General features: G+C 57.7%; 3 protein-coding genes across 8 annotated transcripts; all 3 read right to left on the reverse strand.

Moving 5' to 3' along the window:
- Nucleotides 1-80: 80 nt before the first annotated feature.
- Nucleotides 81-2,661, reverse strand: LOC110471737 (sulfotransferase 1B1). Of its 2 annotated transcripts, none has more exons than XM_077782583.2 (8): nt 2,303-2,661; nt 1,653-1,800; nt 1,300-1,428; nt 1,114-1,211; nt 809-935; nt 637-731; nt 381-561; nt 81-309 (listed from the first exon to the last, which is right to left on the reverse strand). In XM_077782583.2, the coding sequence occupies exons 2-8, from the start codon at nt 1,798-1,800 to the stop codon at nt 197-199; spliced, it is 891 nt and encodes a 296-aa protein (XP_077638709.2). In that variant the 5' UTR covers nt 2,303-2,661; the 3' UTR covers nt 81-196. The 2 variants fall into 2 exon arrangements, with proteins under 2 accessions (XP_077638709.2, XP_085435078.1); XM_085578952.1 differs by having other exon boundaries at nt 1,653-1,803.
- Nucleotides 2,662-2,800: 139 nt separating this feature from the next.
- On the reverse strand, nt 2,801-5,644 carry LOC110471738 (sulfotransferase 1B1). 5 transcript variants are annotated; one of them, XM_085578949.1, is made up of 9 exons: nt 5,455-5,630; nt 5,099-5,252; nt 4,279-4,427; nt 3,970-4,098; nt 3,761-3,858; nt 3,529-3,655; nt 3,357-3,451; nt 3,101-3,281; nt 2,801-3,029 (listed from the first exon to the last, which is right to left on the reverse strand). In XM_085578949.1, the coding sequence occupies exons 3-9, from the start codon at nt 4,424-4,426 to the stop codon at nt 2,917-2,919; spliced, it is 891 nt and encodes a 296-aa protein (XP_085435075.1). In that variant the 5' UTR covers nt 4,427; nt 5,099-5,252; nt 5,455-5,630; the 3' UTR covers nt 2,801-2,916. The 5 variants fall into 5 exon arrangements, with proteins under 5 accessions (XP_085435075.1, XP_085435076.1, XP_085435077.1 ...); XM_085578950.1 differs by having other exon boundaries at nt 4,279-4,430; nt 5,455-5,628; XM_085578951.1 differs by lacking the exon at nt 5,099-5,252 and having other exon boundaries at nt 5,455-5,644.
- Nucleotides 5,645-6,669: 1,025 nt separating this feature from the next.
- LOC110471711 (sulfotransferase 1 family member D1) lies at nt 6,670-9,023 on the reverse strand. Its single transcript, XM_077782947.2, has 7 exons — nt 8,124-9,023; nt 7,924-8,049; nt 7,722-7,819; nt 7,502-7,628; nt 7,308-7,402; nt 7,029-7,209; nt 6,670-6,904 (listed from the first exon to the last, which is right to left on the reverse strand). The coding sequence occupies exons 1-7, from the start codon at nt 8,533-8,535 to the stop codon at nt 6,792-6,794; spliced, it is 1,152 nt and encodes a 383-aa protein (XP_077639073.2). The 5' UTR covers nt 8,536-9,023; the 3' UTR covers nt 6,670-6,791.
- Nucleotides 9,024-9,101: the final 78 nt, after the last annotated feature.

Below are 9,101 nucleotides of genomic sequence, written 5' to 3' on the forward strand. Positions count from 1 at the left end.
CCCAGCCCAAGAAGAGGACAGCAGCCCCAGGGGGACAACTGGGTTGGGATCAGCAGAGGCTCAGGACAGTGAGCACCCCATGGCAGTGTCAGGAAGCACATTTTATTTCTCTCCAGCAGTTCCAGGGGAAAGGAAGGAATGGCAGCAGTGCCATAACAGCACAGGGCGGATTTGGGGGGTGTCTGGTGGTGTCCCCTCAGATCTGAGTGCGGAAGCACAGGTCGGTGCCTGACATCTTCTGCGCATAGTCCTGGTCAAAGCGCTCGTTCTGGGCCACGGTGAAGTGGTTCTTCCAGTCTCCGGTGGTGCCTGTGGCCGGGCCAGATGGGGCTCAGCAGGGCCGGGGCAGACAGTGCGCCAGGCCCCCCGCAGCCGCTCACCTTTGCGCATGAAGGGCGACACGCTGTGGTCCATGAGGTCAGAGGGCACCTTGGTGTAGTTGGTGGCAGGGTTGTCCCGCATGGCTTCAAAGGACGTGTGTCGGGTGATGGTGTCCAGCGCCGCCTCCGACAGCTTCTGCCCCAGGAACTGGGCCACCTTGGCAATCTCCCGGCGGAGGTCCTGTGTGACACAGGCCAACACTCACCCTTCCTGCCACGCCCAGACCCCACACCACCATCCACCCTGCCCCATCACCTCCTTCAAGTCCTCATAGAAGAGGTAGAGAATGGGGTGATCCTTCCTGCGCTCCCAGTAGCCCTTGACATGGTCGTACCAGGAACCATACGCCACTGCATGAGGAGAGCAGCCAGTAGGTGACAGTCCTTTGCAGGATCCCCTGCATGCACCCAGGGGTGCCCTGTCCCACCTCTGCCAGCCATGAACTCCTCCAGATACTGGGCCCATGTCCCAGGGTGCGGCAGCAACTTGTTCATCAAATCAAAGTGGTAGTAGGAGACAGCCACGTCCTTGGCGTTGCGCCCCACATAGATCATCTGCAGATGGGCCACGGAGGTATGAGGGGCAACCCCAGGACACCCAATATTGAGGACGCTCCAGCTCTTAGAACTACCATGAATATTAAAGATGCTGGAGGGAGCAGTGGGGAGTGCTGTCGCAGAGGAATAGGCTGTTGAAATTCCCTCTAGGGCAGGGACAAGGGTTGGGTGTTACCTTGCAATGGTTTACCCAGAAGGATTTGGGCAGGATATGTGCTGGCAGGTGTGTCTTCACCACACGGGGTGAGGGCATGGTGGCCAGCAGGTCTGTTCCTGGGGGATTCCAAAGCACTTCCTCAGTGGGTCCTTGGCAAAGACCCTTGGAACTCAGACCATGTGGGGTACCCCTGCACATCACTACCTGCTGCCATCTTCCCAGGGGCAGAGAACTCCAGCATGGGCACTCTCTTGCTGATAATGTCCCGTTTGCACTTCTCAGGATTTCCGCCTTGCAGGATCATATCCACAATCTCGCTGACCCAGGTGGTGCCTGGGGAAATGAACTCATAAAGGGGAGCAGCCAGAGCAGCACCAGATGTCTTAGAGCTTACAGTCCCTCAGACTTCAAATAGATACCATGGGGGAAAAGGAAAATCCTACACAACTCTGTCCTGACAGCCCCTAAATGTGCTGCATACTCCCAGGCAGTGGGTCTCAGATGAACAGCCTTGCCCACCCAGTACCAGTACATCTGGTTGCCTTGGGGATGCTCACCAGATTTGGGGTAGGTGACCACCACGATGTCCTCGGGTTGGCTCTGGAAGGTGTCAACCCGTTCCCAGTTGTGAGCAAAAGCATTGACCATGGGGATGCCGTGCACTGTGAGCCAGGGCTGCCGCAGATAGGGGTCCGGATTGGCCATCTGCTGGGGACAGGGACATATGGCAGGGCTGGCTGATGAGGCCCCTCCCCACCCTCTCAGGGTGGCCACCAGCCAGGGCAGCCTGGTCACCTGGCACTGTGCCTGCTCAGGGAGTGGCAGTGATAGCACTGGAGCATAGACCAGAGGTCACCGCGGCCATCGCTGCACCCACCGCTGGGAATAGGGGTCCCAGCTATGGGGACAGGAGCACACCCAGAGCCCCAGCAAGGACAGGGGTGCCCACAGCATGCCAGCATCACCCAGACCTAGGGGACTAGACTAGAATAGCACCTCTTCCCTTGCCTCAGCACCCCTGGAGTGCAGGGAACTGGGTCCCTGGGGATACTGCAGGAGACCACAGGTCAGGGGAAGGTTTAGGGGTGCAGATTGCACACAAACCCAAAATGCCCCAAACCCACCTCCCTAGACCCTGCAGCATGCAGCTCTGTGCAGCTGAGCATGGGCAGAGCACCCACAGGGCACCCCGGGATACCTGTCTCACCTAAGAGCTGCTGCTCTGTACCACGAGAGTGACGCCGGGACAGTGACACCAGGAGGGTGACAGCAGAGGACAGGGAGATCCAGGACGTCGCAGCAGAAATTGCGGGAAGGAGAAGGAAACAGTTACGGCACTGAGGGCAGTAATGTTTGCCAGCCCAGCAGCTGCAGGGAGGGAGGAGCGTGTGCAGGGAGAAACCAGCAGCCACTGACCTGCAGGCAGGGCCACAGAGGAAATCTCAGCCCAGCCCCACAGGTCCCAGGCCATATCCTGCTGTGTGAAGGGAGGGAGGACACCTCTCACTGCCCACACCCACCCAAAATGTTCCCCATACACAGATTTGCCAAAACATTCTGCAATCCCATGAGCTGCTGCTGGCAATCCCCCCACCACAGCAGCTGAGGGGTGACACCTACTTCTCCCCAGCCCAAGAAGAGGACAGCAGCCCCAGGGGGACAACTGGGTTGGGATCAGCAGAGGCTCAGGACAGTGAGCACCCCATGGCAGTGTCAGGAAGCACATTTTATTTCTCTCCAGCAGTTCCAGGGGAAAGGAAGGAATGGCAGCAGTGCCATAACAGCACAGGGTGGATTTGGGGGGTGTCTGGCGGTGTCCCCTCAGATCTGAGTGCGGAAGCTCAGGTCAGTGCCTGACATCTTCTGCGCATAGTCCTGGTCAAAGCGCTCGTTCTGGGCCACGGTGAAGTGGTTCTTCCAGTCTCCAGTGGTGCCTGTGGCCGGGCCAGATGGGGCTCAGCAGGGCCGGGGCAGACAGTGCACCAGGCCCCCCGCAGCCGCTCACCTTTGCGCATGAAGGGCGACACGCTGTGGTCCATGAGGTCAGAGGGCACCTTGGTGTAGTTGGTGGCAGGGTTGTCCCGCATGGCTTCAAAGGACGTGTGTCGGGTGATGGTGTCCAGCGCCGCCTCCGACAGCTTCTGCCCCAGGAACTGGGCCACCTTGGCAATCTCCCGGCGGAGGTCCTGTGTGACACAGGCCAACACTCACCCTTCCTGCCACGCCCAGACCCCACACCACCATCCACCCTGCCCCATCACCTCCTTCAAGTCCTCATAGAAGAGGTAGAGAATGGGGTGATCCTTCCTGCGCTCCCAGTAGCCCTTGACATGGTCGTACCAGGAACCATACGCCACTGCATGAGGAGAGCAGCCAGTAGGTGACAGTCCTTTGCAGGATCCCCTGCATGCACCCAGGGGTGCCCTGTCCCACCTCTGCCAGCCATGAACTCCTCCAGATACTGGGCCCATGTCCCGGGGTGTGGATGGAACTTGTTCATCAAATCAAAGTGGTAGTAGGAGACAGCCACGTCCTTGGCGTTGCGCCCCACATAGATCATCTGCAGAAAGCTCGTTGGCATGTAGGGACTTGCAAGGTCCCAGCGAGGCAGGGAGCCCCTTATGTCTGCTGGAATCCTCTAAGTATGTTCATTCCAGCCTGTTACCTTGCAGCGGTTTTCCCAGAAGGATTTGGGCAAGATGTGAGCTGGGATGTGGGTCTTGATGATGCGAGGGGATGGCATGACCTCCAGCTGCTCTGTGCCTGTAAGGATTTCTCCCAGAAGTGATCCCACTGTAGTGCCCTCCCATGCAAAACCAAACCTGTCCCCTTCCAGTACCTACTGCCACCCATCACCCTCTGCCCCACCGCTACCTGCTGGTAACTTCCCAGGGGCAGCACACTCCATCATGGGCACCCGGTTCACAATGTCATCCTGCTTGCATTTTTCTGGGTCTCCGCCTTTCAGGACCATGTCCACGATCTCACTGACCCAGGTGGTGCCTGGTGGGGAGAGGTTGGTTGTCCAGCTGATGCAATTCCCCCTGGAGACCCATCTCAGGCACCAGAGGGTCACCATCTACCAGCGTTGCCTTTTGGCACACCCCTGGTCCCAGCCCAGGTACCTGCAGCATGGGCTCCCTTCCTGAGCATGGCCCTTCTTTGGTGCCTGGGGATGCTCACCAGATTTGGGGTAGGTGACCACCACGATGTCCTCAGGGCGGGTCTGGAAACTGTCAACCCGTTCCCAGTTGAGGGCGAAGGCATTGACCATGGGGATGCCATGCACGGTGCGCCAAGGCTGCCGCAGATAGGTGTTCGAATCGGCCATCCTGCTGGGGACAGGGACATGTGGCAAGGCTGGCTGGCAGCAAGGAGCATCATGGGGCCATCTCCTTCCCTAGGGGCTCCAAAATCCTTGCTGAGCTCAGCTGCCCTAGCCATAGGAAGGAAACCATGCCCTGCTTGCTGGCATTGCAGGAGGTGGCACCTGTTTTCTGTGGGCATTTTGGGGCCCAGATGGTGGTGCAGGGAGAGTGGAAGGGCATGGCCAGCTCTGGGGGGCTCAGGTCGGACAGGCAGTGGGCAGCTGCCCATACCAAGCTGGCAGTGCTGTTCCTGGGTGTAAAAACTCTCAAGGGCATTCCTGGTTGGAGCTGCAGGCTGCTTTCTCTTGCTTTTTCCTCCCCATCTCCCTGTCGTACAGCAGCCTTGCTTTCAGGGGGCTTGAATGAGGGTTTGACAGAGACAGGAACGAGGAGCAGAACTCACAGGACTCTCTCTCTCCCTAGGAAGCCTTTCTACCCACGGCAGAGATAGAAACGCTGGACGTGCCAGCGGCAAAACCCCCACGCTGTGATTTTTGGAGAGAGGCTTGGTGTCTTGCTTCCATCTCCCGGGGGCTTGCGGGGACACGGAGCCCCCGCATCCACCCCCGCAGGTCCCCGCTTATGAGGCCAGGGTACCCCGAAATGGCCGCGGCCACAGCCCCCCGGTTACTTGCCTCTTTTCCGGGCGCTCTGGCAGGGAGGGGGCAAAGCTTGGTCCGCCGCTTACGGGGCGGGATTTATTAATTTCCTTCCCCTGCACGGAAGATGGAGGCGCAGCGAGGCGGGGGACACCGCTGGGACAGGAGCCTGGAGGACCCGGTCCCGGTGCTGCGGTGGGAGGAGAGCAGGGAAGGGGCGAGCGGGGATGAGAACGGTCCCCAAATGCCTGTGAGGAGCTGTCCGTGCTCAGCGCCCCTCGGGACGGCGGAAACCACAGCTTCCCCTCCGCCCGCTGAAGTAAACACAGGGAGGAAATCCCAACCCACATCCCGGGACATTGAACATCACCCTGTCCTGGTCCAAGAGTCACCTGCGTGGACGTCCCCAGCTCCTCACACCGACGTGGGGCTTGCGAGTGGGATGTGGGGTTCAGGCTTTGGTCATACCCCTACTCCACTCAAATACAGGTCCAAAGTTTGCAGGGTTGCAAAGCAAAAGTGCTCCTGCGAAAAGCGTTTAAAGGTGCTGATGGTGGGAAAATGTTCTTCCTTACCTTAGCTGGGAGGGAGTGCAAAGGGCAGGAGAGATGGCAGCTGGGCAGGGTCAGCAGCTCAGCTGTTGGCAGCCTTGATAAAAACGTCCCTGATTCGTCTCCAGGGCCAAGTTCCTGCTGAGATGAGGCATGCCAGGGCAGGTGTTCAGGTGTTTCACTGTCCATGTGCCAGCAAAATTTGCTGCGTGTGCAAACAGGGCAGGCAAAGCCAGGAGCTGGGGAAACACTTCTTTCAATGGAAGGCATCTCCACTGGAGATGGCATCATGGCATTTAAATGAATGTGTGCAAACGATTTATTTCTGTGAGGCAGGTCCCCTCATAGCACTGCTGCTCTTTAGCAGTTGGATCTGGGCTGCATCTCTTTTGGGATAGAACAACCCCACAAGGCTGTCTTGCCAAGAATCTGCAATCTTGGAAACTGAAGAACCGGCCAGAAATGGGGCTTAAATGGGGAACCTGGGGCTTCAAAGCACACCTTTGCACCCAGTGGGACAGGGACTGGTATGCTCCAGGCATCCCAGAGCAAGGGCAAGGTGCAGACAGGTTACAGGCTGAAAGGTGTGTTCTTTGTCCAGCAAGGACAGTGATGTTGCTGACCCTGGCCACATACCAGCAGGGAGCTGTTTCCCTTCACCTTTGTTCCAAAAACTATGGGCTGCCAAGCTCCAGCTGGGCCAAGGAGAGCCCACCCTCTCTGTCAAGAAACTTGGCACAACCCAGCGGCATGAAAGCTCTTGTGCACGCAAGGGCTGTGTCAGCACTGGATTTACTGGTGCTCTGGGGATTTTCCACTAGTCATCGATCTTTGTCCCTCCCGGCACCTTGGTAGGCTGGGGCAGCCCAAGTTGACAAGGGCCAGTGGTGATTTCTGGGAAGGTGCCCACTCGCAGGGATGCCTGACCATCACTAACTAAAAATCCACTGTGTGCCCACCCTCTCTCCTGATGACCATGAAGGTGTTCCTGGACACTGCCTAGAGTTCCGGGGGTTCAGGCCCCACCCTCATTTTCCCTGCAGGCAATGACTCAACTTCCATTTATCACAATTTATTGCAGGGGGAAAAGTGAATTAGTGCAAACATCTCCATCTGGATCCATCCTCCCCACTGGGAGAGCAAGAAGCACAGTCCTCCTGGAAAGGGAGATGAGTCCCTCACAGTTCCATCTGGAAGCAGAGGTCAGAGCCTGCCATGAGCTCCTGGTAGTGCTGGTCAAAGCGCTCATTCTGGGCCACAGTGAAGTGGTTCTTCCAGTCTCCAGAGATCCCTGGAAGCAAGAAAATAACTGGGTAAATCCTCACACACATGATATATTTGCAGCCACAGATGGGGGCTGAAATACAATCCAGGGACATCCCTCCCAAATCCTCCACCACTGGGCAAACCCCCACCTTTTCGGAGGAAGGGGGAGATGCTGTGATCCATCAAGGTGGGGAGCATGGTCTCATAGTTGGCAGCAGGGTTCTTCTTCATCTCTTGGAAGGAGGTGTGGTGCAGGATGCTCTCCACTGTTCTCTCTGACAACTCTTTACCCAGGAACTGCAAGATCTTCTGCACCTCCTGCCGTGGGTCCTGCAGGGTGACTGATATGAGCAGGCTGCCAAAAAAGTGGGAAAGTGGGGGGGGGGGGGGGGGCAACCAGGGTTCCTTCCCCTCCATCCCACCCTCACCTTCTTCATGTCCTCATAGAAGAGGTAGAGTATCTTCTTCTCCCACTTCTTCTCCCACCATCCACGCACGTGGTCATACCAGGATCCGTAGGGCACTGTGGGATATGGTCAAGGGATTAGCTGAAAAGAGGGGTAGCGGGGGATGTCCTTCCCACTGGCATGGCAGGGTGGGCATGCTGTGGCTCAGCTCACACCTTTGCCAGCCATGAAGTTCTCCAAGAACTCAGCCTTTGTGCCAGGGTCGTGGTGTATCTTGGCCATCTGGTGGAAGTAGTAGTACGAGATGACAACATCCTTGGGGTTGCGGGCCATGTAGATAATCTGGAGAGAGCCAAGGATGTGTTTGGGAGGTACAGAGTAGTGCCTCCTCCCCACCAACCCAGATGGGGAGACAGGGAGCACCTGCCATGTTACCTTGCAGTCCTTCTCCCAGAAGGAGGTTGGGAGGAGCTGGACCGGGAGATGGGTCTTTACCAGCCGCGGGGATGGGGTGTTCTCCAGCTGATCAACACCTGTGGCACAGGGGACTTAGATGTTTGAGCCCCAGCACCCGCACCCTCATGCTGGCTCAGTTCCCTCTCTACCCAAGCCAGGCAGCCAGGCTGGGGAAGCTCACCACACAGACTCTTGGAGACCTTCAACTCCAAGAAGGGCACACGGTTGTAGATGGCATCCCGTTGGCACTTCTCCACATCGCCATTGTGGTAGATCATGTCCATGATCTCACTCAGCCACGTTGTGCCTGCCACAGAGGGACAGCATTGCAGAGGCTGGTGTCACCCCATGCCCCTGGCACCCTTCCCCAGGACCACTCACCTGATTTGGGGTAAGTGGAGATGAGCAGGTCATCTGGACGTGCTTGGAAAGCCTTCACCTGAGGCCAGCCCTCGATGAAGCTCTTGTAGAGGGGAATGCCATGAAGGCTTCCCAGCTCCTGCCTGATTGCATCTTCCTGCTCCATGGCTGACAGTGGGTCTACACAGCACTGGCTGTCTTCCCTGCTGGTAGCCTTCACAACCTCTGAACTGGCTGGCACCTGTGCCAGGACTGTGCCTGGAGTAGTACTGGATCCTGTGCCAAGACTGTGCCTGGGGCAGTGCCCCATCAGGCGAAGTCCAGCCCAAATCACATGTGACAGAGGTATTGCCAGAGCCACGGGAGTGTGCCCTGATCCCTGGTAGGATACTTTGGTAATGTGGATGCTGGCTATGCACCAAGCCCAAGCCATGAGGGGCTGGGAATGGAGCCCAGCATCACCTCTCCTCCCACATGGCTGAACTTCTCCCCCAGCTATAGCCCCTTTAATGAGTGCCACGGGGTTGTGGAGGTACAGAGACAGCTCTTCCACCCAGGGCCCCCATTGCAGGCAGCCATACCTCTCAGGATTCCATGTGCTCTGGTGGCCACGAGCCCTGGCACCTCCACCCTCCTGCCACACCCAAGCTGTAAAGGTTAGTGAGAGATGGCTCAGCTACGGAGCACAGCTATGGACCTGGCTGAGGGTGCTCCTAGCAAGGGTAGCCCCCCTCTCTGCCCTCCTGAGTGCTCCTTTGATGCCTCTTGTAGGAAAGGGATGAATAAGCTGATCTGCTCCATCCTGGATGATCTGATCCAGCAGGTTGTGCAGTACAGGAACCCACCATGATGGAGCAGGTGCTGCTTTTGCTCCAGGAGATCGAGGAGAAGCAGAAGCCAAGTGGTGCCTGGCCCAGGCAGATGGGGTCTCTGGGAAAGAAGGCACCAGTGTGGGACAGAGCATCTGGACCATCTGCAGAAATACAGACTCACTACTCT

This window comes from Lonchura striata, chromosome 4 (genome assembly GCF_050655825.1).
Source record: "Lonchura striata isolate lonStrDom1 chromosome 4, ASM5065582v1, whole genome shotgun sequence".
In the NCBI taxonomy this organism is placed as follows: Eukaryota; Metazoa; Chordata; class Aves; order Passeriformes; family Estrildidae; genus Lonchura; species Lonchura striata.